General features: G+C 35.6%; 1 protein-coding gene across 1 annotated transcript; it reads left to right on the top strand.

Annotated features, from left to right (window-relative positions):
• The first annotated feature begins 717 nt into the window (after window positions 1-717).
• Window positions 718-13,344, top strand: LOC107574087 (complement factor B-like). Its single transcript, XM_016260557.1, has 15 exons — window positions 718-867; window positions 4,012-4,200; window positions 4,286-4,471; window positions 4,636-4,809; window positions 4,890-4,985; window positions 5,090-5,223; window positions 5,403-5,550; window positions 5,701-5,832; window positions 5,993-6,088; window positions 6,194-6,331; window positions 6,480-6,586; window positions 6,736-6,868; window positions 6,963-7,101; window positions 7,203-7,302; window positions 13,273-13,344. Exons 1-15 carry the CDS (start codon window positions 807-809, stop codon window positions 13,342-13,344), a joined length of 1,905 nt encoding a protein of 634 aa, XP_016116043.1. The 5' UTR covers window positions 718-806.
• Window positions 13,345-14,478: the final 1,134 nt, after the last annotated feature.

The raw sequence follows: 14,478 nt of genomic DNA, 5'->3' as shown, positions 1-14,478 counted from the left end.
GATGACAGAAAAAATAGAAACATTAAAAGGGGAAGTACTGTATGGAAATTTGGGGTGAAGATTATTGCAACACTCTTGGCCTATGAATGCAATTTCCCTGCACACTACTAAATTTCAGCCAACACCTATTGGCCCATCCTGCTTTCTCTGAAAAAAATGATTCATTGAATTTACAAATTTTTTTAAGATAAGTGGTTGCAATCAATTTATTTTAGCTACATTTAAATAAACAAATTTATTTGACTAACTTTCATCATTTTTTTATTTAATTGTAGCTAAAATTAATTGTTTGCAACCACTTACCTTAAAAAATTTAGTAGAATTTTTTAAGTGTAGTTTAAGGAAAAATAAAGAATTTCTCAGAATCAGTTTTAAGATTATTTTAAGATCAATGATTTTAAGGGTCCATGTATGAAAAAAATCAAGTGAGTTTTACCTTGACAAAGTATTTGACAGAATAGTGCATGTCCATGGTCACTTCCTCTTGTTTACTTTGCTCTCATTTTTTATTTAATTGTAGCTAAAATTAATTGTTTGCAACCACTTACCTTAAAAAATTTAGTAGAATTTTTTAAGTGTAGTTTAAGGAAAAATAAATAATTTCTCAGAATCAGTTTTAAGATTATTTTAAGATCAATGATTTTAAGGGTCCATGTATGAAAAAAATCAAGTGAGTTTTACCTTGACAAAGTATTTGACAGAATAGTGCATGTCCATGGTCACTTCCTCTTGTTTACTTTGCTCTATAAATATGTGTCCTTCTCTGGTTGTTGTTTCATTTGCTGTGTGAACCTGACAAGAACATCATGGAGTGTGAACCATGGATGAATCTATTCCTGCTTGCCATACTGTGTCCTCTTATAACTGGTATGTCTTCTTGACTTGGCTTTAACCAGAAATATAAATAGAAAGTTAAGCTTTTTAACTGAAATGCTGATTTGAGGGAACTTCAAACACATAAATGCATTAAACTATCAATTCATTTTAATTTGACAACAGCAGTATTTCACATTTAATAGTCTGTAGTCATATAGTCCAAAGCAATAGTTCATCACTAGTCTGTGGACAATTTATTGTGATGTCAAGCATCATACATCTTTTATAGCGTAGCACTGTTGAATTTGTACATTGTTTAATTTGTAGCACAAGTTGCACAACTGATTTGATAAAACTTTGCAAAGTAATATTAATTTGTATTTCACTTAAAAAGAAAGTTTGTGGCCGAGAGTTATTATTGGCATTGAGGGTCCCTTTATGTGGAAAAAGGTTCTTTAGATTATTAAAATGTCTGTTTTGCTTTTTAACTGAAATGCTGATTTGAGGGAACTTCAAACACATAAATGCATTAAACTATCAATTCATTTTAATTTTACAACAGCAGTAGTTCACATTTAATAGTCTGTAGTCATATAGTCCAAAGCAATAGTTCATCACTAGTCTGTGGACAATTTATTGTGATGTCAAGCATCATACATCTTTTATAGCGTAGCACTGTTGAATTTGTACATTGTTTAATTTGTAGCACAAGTTGCACAACTGATTTGATAAAACTTTGCAAAGTAATATTAATTTGTATTTCACTTAAAAAGAAAGTTTGTGGCCGAGAGTTATTATTGGCATTGAGGGTCCCTTTATGTGGAAAAAGGTTCTTTAGATTATTAAAATGTTCTTCACATTAAAGGGGTCATATGATGCGATTTCAAATTTTCATTTCTCTTTGGAGTGTTACAAGCTCTTGGTGCATAAAGAAGATCTGTAAAGTTGCAAAGACTAAAGTCTCAAATCCAAAGAGATATTCTTTATAACAGTTAAGAGTCAACCACACCTACCTAAAACGGCTCGTTCTAACATGCCCCCACATGTCTACATCACTGTGTGGGAAGATTTGCATAACGCTGCCCAAATGTTCATGCAAAGAAAGAAGGCGTAACTTTTATTCTGGCTGTAGTATTGTTGCTGCCACCATGTCGTGAAGACGCTGTGTTTCATTGTGAAAGCGAAACTACTTTGTTTGGTCTTCCAAAAGAGGACAATATTCGCTTCGTCATGCCTAGAGCTGATCCGTGCTGATCGCTGAGGAAATAAATCAACTTAGTGCTGTAGATCGCCGGATCGGCTTTCACCGTAGATGAAGCAGAGTACAGCCCGGAGTCATCACATGTGGTTGCCGCAAGCCCGCCGTCGTATCCGCCGGTCGTCACTCACTCTAGATGCCGGCTGCCGCTCACTCTAGCCCTCAGGCCTCCGCTCACTCAAGGCTGCCGTGTGTGACGCTGTGTTTCTCGTTGTGAAAGCGAAACTACTTAATTCAAACGTGAGTTTTAAGCGGTGTAGAGTTGTTGTTTGTCATTTCTCCGATCACAAATGCAGACGTGGTTTTGTGTTTACGCGGCGCGATGCAATGCGTAAAAAGACAGTATAAGTCATTATAATTCGTAATTATGTCCCCACTGGATGCAACAAATGCCTCATTTATAATGGGTTTTAATGTTTTTGTCTCGTCGCTCCGGCCGGACAGGGCATCAAAGTATGGTAGGGACGTAACATTTCCGTCACACACTTGAGGTATTCGGCCAATCACAACGCACTGGATAGCTGGCCAATCAGAGCACACCTCGCTTTTCAGACCGATGAGCTTTGTAAAAATCGACCCATTTCAGAAAGGCGGGGCATAGAGGAGAACAATAATGTACAGTATGTGGAAAATAATGTTTTTTTAACCTTAAACCGCATAAACACATTTCATTACTCCAAATACACAAAATAATGTTATTTTTAGCAACGTCATATGACCCCTTTAACCTCTTAAGACCCGTGAAAATATTTTTAGGAAAAAAAAAGTTTTTTTAATGTCTTTACATTGTTTAGAGCATACATTTTTTTTTTTTTTTTTTAAATGATATTTAATTCATAAGTTATGCTATGTCCTCGGTAGAGGACATCGGGACTCAATTAAAAAAAACAAAACATGAATGAACATGCATAGGCAAAAACAATAGATTTTTTAAATCACCAATACATTTTAGTTTTCAGGATTTTTATTTTATTTTTTTAGCAAACTTTGTATAACGATGATTCTCAACTATGTTATAACAATGATTTGATATACCATTTTTCTTTCTGCAAAATGTGTGTAAAATGGCCATAAATGGGTTTTCTCATTATATACAATGTATCTATAAACTAAATCTAATTTGCCTATTAATGTGTTTTTGGGGCAACATGTAATGAAAAAAGAAAGTGTAATAATGGGAGTAATATTTGACAAGATTTTCATAATAATATATAATATTTCATGGAATATTGAAACATAATTTCTTTCCCTATTCATTTGTTATGTCTCCCAAAATGCTAATAAACATGCTTTTAGTCCCAGTGTCCTCATATGAGGACATGTATGAAATCAACCTCCTGTTTCGTAACAGAAAGTCATATTTTGATTTGAAACCCCATTACATTTTCCTGAGATGTTGATTTATGACAGACAGTTTAAAAATTAGATAGATTTAAATGATAATTACAAATGATTATCATATTTCCATAAGAGTGTCACTAAATTAATATCAGACATATTTGAAGACCAAGAGTGGTCATAGTGAAACATCCAAACATTTAGTATCTCTGAAAAGCCCTGAATGTGCTCTGTACAGGACATCCAGAAATCCTTAAAAGGAGAGGGAGTGGTCATAGTGAAACATCCAAACATTTAGTATCTCTGAAAAACTCTGAATGTGCTCTGTACAGGACATCCAAACTGTGGCATGTATAGTCTCAGAGAAATACACCAAAATATAATGTCCTCAAGGTCACAAGGTCTCAGGAGAAAGAACTGTTCACTGAAAAGATTTTTTAAACCCAGAATGGTTCTTCTATGGCATTGTCGTAAAAGGCCATTTTGAAACATTTATTTTTAAGAGTTTCTGTTAGAACATTTTGTGTTCTTTACAGTGCACTCTTGCAACACCTTTTTTTAAAAAAATTTTTCATCTAGCCCTCTTATATTTCTCATAGGTGCTCCGTCCTCTATTTCGTGCCCCGATGAGAATCTCAGTATTAGTGGAGGGAGTTTTTCTTTCTCAAAAGATGGGAGCATTGTAAGATACAACTGTTCAGAAGGCTATTACCCAGCCATCAGGATTCGTCACTGTATCAGAGGAAAATGGAACCCGTTGCCCAAAAGAAAACAACCAGAGTGCAAGAGTAAGCAAAACATGAGCATACACTTATTCATAATTGAAAACACAACACAGGCTACTCACACGCACACAAAAATCCTTTATCTCAGAAATCACATGTCCTGATCCTCGTGGTTTCAAAAATGGAGAGGTGTATCCATATCAGAGGCAGTATTTTGTGAACGACACAACCCACTACTCGTGTAATTCTGGCTACGATTTCCGTGGCTCGGGGACTCGAGTTTGCCAGGCGAATGGGAAATGGAGTGGAGGCACACCAGTCTGTGGAAGAAACTGTGAGTGGGAAGTCTTTAAATGCTGTCAATTTCCTGGTTCATGAATAGTCTACAGATTAAATAAACAATTTCAGCCCTTTTAGAAGAATAAGCAAAGATTGAGTCACAATTTGCTTTTCATAATTTCTCATTCGCTTCCATTGCCTGTTCCTTTTTTCAAACAGCTGATCACTGTCCTGATCCTGGGATTCCCGCTGGCTCTACAAGAACAGGCCACATGTTTAATATAGATGACAAAGTCACGTACCGCTGTGAAAATAAATTGACTCTGATTGGTTCCAAGGAGCGAGTCTGTCAGGAGAATGGCCAGTGGTCAGGAACAGAGCCACAATGTTACGGTAAACCTTTCATCTTACTCGTTTGAAGTGCAATGCAGTACATATTCAGCTTTGCTAATGTTGTTGTTGTGTAAATACAGCTGATTTCACATACGACAGCCCAGAGGAAGCATCAGAGGGTTTCAGCAGTTCTCTAAAGTCAAATCTAGCAGTTTCTCAACAGTATGAAGGAACAGGTAGTCTTGTGCAACTCACACTCGTCTTCTTCCTCTGTAAGGCAGCATATAGTTTTTGGTTACCACTACTTATTTTGTATAAAACCTGTTCCCTGTGTCTTCAGATCAGTACGGAAAAAGAATACGAGTGGGTAATGGGGGGAAGCTTGATATCTACATTGCTCTGGATGTATCTGACAGCATAGACGAAGAGGACTTTGAAAAGGCAAAAGGTGTCATCAAAACACTTATAGAAAAGGTATATGAGATAAATAGTATGTTGACAACACAGTCACACCCTTTGGCTATCTATTCTTTGACATTTCTGCCTATGTCCCATTACTAGCACACTATTAGTTTCCCATTCAATTATCTTCTCTTAATGTCGTGTTTTATATTCATAATGAAACTTTGTGAACCTATGATCATTACCAACAGATCAGTTATTACGAAGTCTCCCCAAACTATGAGATCCTGATTTTTGCCACAGATGTTGCACGGATAGTCTCCATGAGGGACTTCAAAAGCGGGCAAAAAAACAATCTGTTAGAAATTCTTAAAAGACTGAAGGATTATGAATATAACAGTAAGTGTTTTGTTTAGATCTGATTTAAAGGTCATTCTTACAGCAAAAATTGAAATGTGTTTGTTCGGTGTGGTCAGTCTGAGAGTAAAATATTTCATAACTTGTCTTTAAGGACATATTTTAAAATCCCGATGGTTTTGTGACTAACAGGTAAAGGTGATAGAACAGGAACTAATATCGCCCAGGCCTATAAGAGCATTTTAGAAAGTATGCAAATAGAGCAGATGAGGAATAAAGAGGAATTCAAGAAGACCCAACATATCGTCATCATGTTCTCTGATGGTAATGATGATGTTTATTTCAATTTTGATTTGGAATCGTAAAAAAATAAATAATAATAGCAATATTTATACTTGGTGGTTAGCACTGAATCTGTTCAAGTGCTTTTTGCTCTTGATGTTAAAAAATAATCAAATGATCACTTTTATGATTCACTCTTTAGGTCAGGCCAACATGGGTGGTAATCCAAGAAAATGGGTGGACCAGATCAAAGATCTTGTAAAACAAAACACTCCTTCAGAGGAGGAGGAAAACCTTGGTGAGAAAGAACACGAATGATCTTTGAGTTTAAGCAAATTTTCAAATACAGCTCAATTCTTTTTTTATTTTTATTTTTTATTATTGTGATACCTTTTTTGTGCAGACCTGTATGTGTTTGGAATGGGAGATGATGTGAACTCTGAGGACATTAATGATTTGAAGACTGACAGGGGCAACGAGAAGTTTTTCTTCAAGCTTAAGAACTTGGATGATTTGCAGGAGACATTTGACGGCATGATTGGTACTTCATTATGTTTTTCCATTTAGAAACATGCACTTAGTTGGGTAAAAAGCTAAAAAAAAGTTAAATTATTGTCCTCCACATCCATTGCAAAGCACAGTCAGTATATTCAATATATAAATTTCTCCTGTTTTCCTTGCCTGAACAGATGAGGGCACCAGTGTAACATTATGTGGACTTTACAGAGATTACGATGATGGCACTGATTCTCACAAACGTCATCAATACCCCTGGTTGGCAAAGATCAGTGTGACTGTGGGTATTTCTATATCTTAGTCTTATTTCTGGTTAAAATGTGGACAAATAAATCAAATAAATGTCTTAGCATAACCATGCTAGTTCTTTGAACATTCTTTGTTAAATATTTCAACTAAATATTTAGTCCCTCTCTGATGATTTTGCAGCGCAACAGTGGACAGATTTCAAATTGTGTGGGGTCATTAGTCACCTCAAGCTTTATCTTGACAGCGGCTCACTGCTTCAGGTTTGGTGATACACCTGATAGGATAACTGTTGATTTGGGTTCAGATATTAAAGGTAATACTTAGAATTATTTAGAATACAGTTCTTTCTTTTTTTTTACATGTAATGGTGTAAACCTCATCAGTGGTGTTTCCTTTTCTCTTCTTAGGAATAAAAGTGAAAGATTACATACCTCATCCTAGCTATGACGTTGCAGCAAAACAGAACATGGGAATACCTGAATATTATGAATTTGACGTGGCTCTTATTCAGCTGGAGAACCCTGTAATTATGGATCTTGCTCTTCGGTGAGGAACGCAGCTTGTCAACATGACATGCATTAATTTATGCTACTAAAAAGTGTTAAAATTGTGTCATGAATCAATGCATATCATGTTTGTCTCTACAGGCCAATCTGCATTCCCTGCACCAAGGAAACAAGTGGAGCTCTGAGACTTTCAGATAGAGAAGGAACATGCAGAAAACATCGTGAGTTACAAACAGATACAGTCTGTCAGAAATATTGCATGTGTATTAGTTACATGACCCACCCATCATATTTTTTTCAGCCCAAAATCTAATCTCAGAACTTTTAATGAATAGTTCTCTTCTAGCTCTTCTTAATATTGTCACTTCAAGTGAATATCAACATTTGTGAGATTTAGTCAGTTTGGAGGTTGAAAGATCCAGGTCTCTGGAAAATAGTGATCTATTACATTATCTTATGTTGAATATAAATTTTTTTGTGTTTATATGTTAATGTAGGATTTGTGGACACGTAAAAATTATAGCTTTAATTTTCAACTAAAAAGATTAAATTGGACCCTTGGAGTAAGATGGCCCCCCAGAATTGGCCCAAGTGGGCCTAATTAAATTCTATACCTAAATCCTAATTGAGTGAAATCATTCAATTACATTCATAGTGTTGCTATTATGACAAATATTCAATATATTCAAATAAATATGGGCAATTACATATGTCAATATTCATATGCCTGTAACGGGGCTGACGAGACGAGAGGCGTGCGGATCCATGTGCAAGCTTTATTTCACAAGAGAAGTGGTCAAACACTGGCAGGGTCGATCGATGGCAAGCTTTGGATACCTCCCCTCCCCAAGGCACCCTGAAAGACCTACCAGTGAGATAGGATTCAAACCAGAGAAGAGGAACCCCTGTGATGCCCAGTGAAGAGAGGGCAGACAGGAGGATCTGATGATTGACAGTGTCAAAAGCAGCAGATAGATCCAGCAGAATAAGGCAGTCTCAGTTGAATGGCCACTCCTGAAACCTGACTGGTTAACATCCAGTTTGTTGTTCTGTGAAAGAAACAATGATACCTGGTTAAAAAAAAAAACTTGTTCAAGGGTTTTCAATATGAATGGAATGAGAGAGACAGGTCTGTAGCTGTCTATAAGATAAGTGTTTAATGTAGGTTTTTTGAGCAGTGGGGTTATCTGAGCCTGCTTGAATGCAGTGGGGAAGGTGCCTGTGAGGAGATATGTATTGATGATGTGTGTGAGTGTTGGTAAAAGTGTAGGAGAGATTGCTTGGAGGAGGTGTGAGGGGATTGGGTCTAGAGGGCATGTTGTAGGATGGCTGGAGAGGAGGGGGACAGAGGAGAGAATGGAAAGTTTTGAAGAGATTACGTGTGTCTGGAGCGCTGTTGATCTTGTTGTGGAAGTATGAAGATTTGGCAGTATGGACTTCAGCAGAGAAAGATGAAAGCAAAGACTGACACATTCTCAGGTCTGACGGATCTTTTGATTTGCGCCATTTTCTCTCTGCTGCCCTGAGTTTGGTCCGATGCTCACGAAGAACATCGGATAACCAGGGGTTAGAAGGGGCAGCCCGTGCTGGGCTGGAGGAGAGAGAGAGAGGTGATCTGATATTTATTATTATTTAGTTTCCCTGAAAGACAAATAATGCAGTCCAATCTGAGGCTCTGTGTCTGATTTCTGAATAACAGCGGAGGATGATGGGCAGGGGCCTCATTAGCACACAGACCCATAGGGGCCTGAGGAGATCCGGAGCCCAAGGCCCCTTTCATCATCAAACCTGCGTCAGAGCCACAAGCGCTGGAGAACAAGGTCTGAGCGGAGAAATCTTCAGAGCACAACATGAAGAGCTGCTTCATCCTCTGAAGACTCAGACAGTCCTTTATCAATCTGAATCAGTGACATTTACCCTGGTAACACCACAGTTACTGCAGCTCCCACAGCAAAATCAGAGTAAATCGATTATCTTGATAGCACAGCTGCCATAAAAAAAAAGGAATTTACTCTAATTTAAGAGTATGGCACTGAATTTGAGAGCTTCACTACAACCTGCTACATTTCCATTCCACTTAAAGACATTAAGACAGAATTGTATTGCTCTTGTACAGTAGACTGTAATAATAATAATAATAGTAGTAATAATAACAATAATACAATTATTAAAAGATTTAAGAAATGCTAATTTTACCAGTACAACTCTGTTTGCAAAAAAAAAAAAGTTACATTTTAATTTGTTCATGTTTTATGCCTTCATTTGATTACCACCAATAATACATTTGTATCAAATCATATTTCCAGAAAAGTTAAACACACAACACAGAATTTCTGGAAGAAAAAAAAAATCATAGGGCTCAATTATTGAAAAAAAAGTCAAATGTGAAATGGCTGAAGTTTAATTCCTTGAAATGATTGCATTTTTTTTTGATTATTCAAATTACATTAAACCATTAAAACGGAATCTAGAAAAAAAATGAATTTATGAAAAAAAAACCCAGAATTTAAGGAAAAACTAAATATAATTTGTGCAATGAGTCAATCAATCAATTAATCAATAAAATACATTTGTGGAAAGATAAATTGGGGAAAAAATGGAACTGTGAAAAAATAAAACACAATACACCTGAATATTTGACAAATATCCAGGGATACCAAAATGACATCATGTAAGTCATTTTCAGCATAGTTTACCATGAAGAGGAATGTGAAATGTTCCTGCTCGTCCAAACTCACTTCCAGAAGTAAAACCCTGCAGTGTTTTTACCCATAAATCCCTGCTCTGAGTGACATTCAGACGGCTGTCAATCACATCCTCCTAAAACACAGCAGCATCTTTATAATACACCTGTCTGCAACAATCGCAACGTGAACGAAAATCATTCCATTACTCTTTTAAATGACTGTCCTTCTCTGCTGATGTAATCAAGGCCGTGTGGGCGGGGAATGAAGATAAACCAATAATATCACAGCTCAACATTCACAGCCCAATCAAATCCTCAAAGATCAAATAAAACCTACATCATTTCCAGTTTGACTCTGAAACACGTCACATTACATGACTGAAGGTCTGTGATCCGTCTCACTTTGTGTACGATCAATAATTCATGTCTACAAGACACTGAGACCCAAAAACAGAGCAGCACTTCCCCATGAGAGACAGAAGAGCCAAACAGACACAAACAGCCCTTTCATCACTGAACTCGTTCTGTAATCAGTGACTTTATCAGCTGATCACACATATATATATAATGCTTCAGAACTGAAGTAGATTAATTTTACAGAGGATTATTTTACTGTCTGTCACGGAATGGTTCTTCTAGTGCGTCATACTGATGTCAGATACTCGAAAAAGAGAGAAATACTAGAAGAATATATGCTGCTAATGATGTGATATTGACAAAAAACTTTATCAAGAAATATTTATGCAAAAAAATATTTTCTGGGATTTTTTAACAACAACTACACAAAATTTACTTTTTATGAGAATATTCTTCATGTTCTGTGCGATGGTCACTTCACTGCAGTGACTGAATGAACTTTACGTTAATTACCTTTATAAGAGCATGTTTTCTAACTTTATTAGATCTATGCATCATCTTTCTTGTCCAATTCTTACATTTAATCAATACATTCTGTTAGAATAACACAACACGATCGGCTGTTAGCAATCAGATGAAATCAGTATCAATAAAATCCATCTTTGCACTGCAGAAGCAGCATCTGAAGCAGCGTTTACATGTATTTACACTGTTTTAAAATATTTAAAATACTAAAATATGAAATTACTTTTAAATATGAGACTAAACCTGAAAATAGTTTTTTTTTTGCTTGAGTCATTCATTCAACTGATTCGTTCAAATGGCTGATTCATTCATAAATATTTTCATTGGTGAAATAAAGCACAAAACAGACAATATTGTGTCTAAAATATAACAGTATTAACTTCTTGTTTGCCTATGAACATTTGTGCTGATATTAGAAAAATCAGCAGTAATGTTCATGTGATACATATAGCTTAATTATATAGAAATACAAGACAAACTCAAGCCAGTGCATATATTGAATCTGGATCAACTGAGTTATTGGTTTCCAAACAAAAACTCTAAGCTGTTTTGGTTTTTTGGTTGTTTTGTTTTTGCAAAGTGAGTGACACTCAATGTCGGTTTACAATCACTAAAATAACAATTATGATATTATCATCAACAATACATACGGCAAATGCCACTGATTTAATTCACTGATTTCCGCCGAACTATCGCTGAATGGACTACTCAAGATCTAGACTTCACCAGTGTGATCGTGCTCTTCTGAGGATCCCAGTGTTCGGCAGGTCAAAGGTCACGCGACCTGCTAATGTCACTCTCTCTTAAAAGGCAACATCAAGCAGCAGAGCCAAACGCGGCAGGGTCAAAGGTCAAAGAGGTCCAGAGATATAACCAGCATTATCCAGCAGTCAAACGAGACGTCCTCAAATGAAATGAACCTTGAATCCTGGTCTACAGCACAGTCCTGGAGTTTAAGAGAAGCCCAAATAGACTCAAGAGTGACTAACGATTCCGCATGAAATACTAGGATTTGAAATTAAGACAAACGTTTGAGCAGGTTCTGTTTCTGGCATCTCTGATGAAATCCGCTGGGTTTTCTCTGCTTGCATGAATGCTTTTGCTCACTGCATCATGGGACTTCCTAGGAGACTTTTCTGATCACAAACATAACAATGTCTCTTTCCTGCTTCTTTCTGCTTTTTGAAGTATCACTCCTGCTATAATGAACTGATTGGAACACAGACTTCATGTCGAATCTTACGTTTTTCAGCTTTCAAGCGCTATATAGTTAAAGAAGATAAATTGAATAACAGGTAGAACAAGAGTTAAGAGACCACATAAATCCAAAATCATTGCTGCTTTATTGAACATTTCCGAGGCAAAATGAATACGAATATTACAAAACCAGGACAGAGAGAAAGCAGGAACAAGCAAGGGATCACATACATATTTGCTGTGTTTTATTGTGCTTGATTTTAAGTTTGGTTATTGTTGTGTGTTGTGCTTGTTTTTATGCTTCTGTTCTATTTATTTGAGCTGAATTAGGTGCCATATTTCTTCAAACATTACAAAGATTGGTCTGCACTCATGAAGTCTTTTATTAGAATCAAAGCAGGGGATAAAACAGACAAATGTTTCGGCTATCTGGTAATAAAAGACTTGCCTTCGTCACAACGAAGCCTTTATTCTATCCCCTGCTTTGATTCTAATGAGCGCAGACCAAACTTTGTAACATTTGACTTTATTATCCTTTGCATTTTCTCCCCTGTTGGCACTTTTATTTTTATCCATTTGTGTATATCCACTAGAACACGCTGTTTCTAATGAAATTGAACCGTTTTATCCAATATTTCCTGCATATTAGATCCTCACATTATAACATCAGAGCTGCTGTCTGCTGACGTTAATGCCCTCCAAGGCTATTTTTGTTTTGTACAGCAGTAAATACACAATAAACACACATTATAATAACCATTTATTTGATGAATCTAGTCATCCTTATTTCATACATGTGTGCAATACAAGTCAGTCCTCACTATCACGCTGCACATTGAGACATTGAGTTACTCACTTTTCTGCTTACCTGCAAATAATGGACACATAAAACACATTTCCATAAAACAGACAGAGCTGTATCATTTGTTATTGCTATAGTACTGGTTTTGTACTAATCCAGTTGTACTAAACCTGGCATTGTATATTAGGAATATCTGTGGCTCTTTGATGCAATGCTGCTCCTCTGTTGTTGGCGACTGATAAATGCGTACATGTCATGTAAAGGTTTTGATAATATTGCATGCAAAGCCAATCATGTCAATAAAGTACTTTAATCTGAACTGTCATCTACATGAAACGTTTCCTCAGAAAATGCATGCATGACGCTCCCTTAGTAGGCAGCTGCTCATGTAGTGAAGACAGTGTGACTCACACTCGATCGGTCGGGGCACGAGGTCATTACGCCTCATTATCTAATTACTCTGACGGCTTCTGCTCTCTGACCTTTGACCTCTGGAGTCACAGGCCTTCAAGCTGTGCTGATGAGGAATGTGAGAGAGCGACTAACGCAGTGCTGTGGGACTGTGGGCAGCAGAAGAGCGATGCTGCTCGTCATGAGCTGCGGTTAAGTGTCAATTACTTTAATTGTGTCTCATAAAGACGCAGCTCAAGCTCACAGATGAGGATCTGAAACACTCATCTGAGAATCAGTCGTATGACCACAAACGACTCTCATGAATCACTTACACACTTCAAAATAAAAGATGCAATTAGAACCTAAATGTGTTTGTAGCTTCTAACGAGACTAACGTTTAATTGTGTAGTTAAACACTCTTCTTCTGTGGTGTATCAAACACATTAATGCTCTTTTACACACAAACACTGAGACTCACTGCATCTGAGACAATAATAATAATAATAATAATAATAATTTGTTATTTAAAAAAATGCAAACAATTCTATTAACAATATATTACTATTTTAATAATACTATTACACAGTCAAATAAAAACTATTTAATAATAATAATATCTTATTATTATTATTACTATTATTCTAATATATATTTTCAAAACATATAAAACAAAACATTCATTGACTTCACTGATTCACTGCATCTGAGATATTAATAATATTATTATAATAATATAATATTATTTTTAAAATTTATATTTTTTATTATTTAAAAAATACAGAAAAAATCAATTAAGAAATATATTATAAATATTATAAAATAATTATAATAAGATTATTTATAAACATAAAAATTATTACTAAAATATATACAACAAAAATCACTTAAGAAATAATTGACTATAAATCATATTTATTATTATTATTAATTTATTATTAAAGCTAATCTTTTTATTGTATTATCATTTATGAAATATATTTAAAAAATCAATTAAGAAATGAATTACTGTTGCAAAAATACAATTTCACTGTCAAATAAACCATATTTATTGTTATTATTATTTATAATTTATTATTAAAACTAATATTTTTCGTTTATTAATATTATCGCACAGTAAAATAAAAAACAGGTATTTAATGATAATACTTTTGTTTTTAATAATAGCTCTTACACAAATGTAGGAAATGTAGCTTGTGCAGTGCTGTCAGAAATGATCCATGCATGGAATAAATGTATTTTAAGTATCTCACATTCATCAGACTTCAGGTCAGAAAATACAGAAATCTGTATAAATACGTAACAATCACATTCCTCTGTTGTGTGGCGCGTCTCAGATGTGAATGAAATGAGATGAGTGTCACATGTTTTCTGGGAATCTCCAGCAGAAATAAGCACATTGTGATCTTCACAGCGCCCACCACTGACGTCATGAACCCTCATCCAGTGACTGGATCTTC

Source organism: Sinocyclocheilus grahami, unplaced genomic scaffold (assembly GCF_001515645.1).
Source record: "Sinocyclocheilus grahami isolate Dianchi unplaced genomic scaffold, SAMN03320097.WGS_v1.1 scaffold2114.1, whole genome shotgun sequence".
NCBI classification, from domain to species: Eukaryota; Metazoa; Chordata; class Actinopteri; order Cypriniformes; family Cyprinidae; genus Sinocyclocheilus; species Sinocyclocheilus grahami.
The sequence above is the reverse complement of the archived record's forward strand: the minus strand, read 5'-3'. Positions and strand labels throughout refer to the sequence as shown.

Excerpts from the sequence above, each read along its gene's own strand:
- LOC107574087 (XM_016260557.1), top strand. The coding sequence starts at position 807 with ATGGAGTGTGAACCATGGATGAATCTATTCCTGCTTGCCATACTGTGT. Across the intron at positions 5,833-5,992 it reads CGTCATCATGTTCTCTGATG|GTCAGGCCAACATGGGTGGT; the intron begins GTAATGATGATG and ends TTCACTCTTTAG. Across the intron at positions 6,587-6,735 it reads TGGCAAAGATCAGTGTGACT|CGCAACAGTGGACAGATTTC; the intron begins GTGGGTATTTCT and ends ATGATTTTGCAG.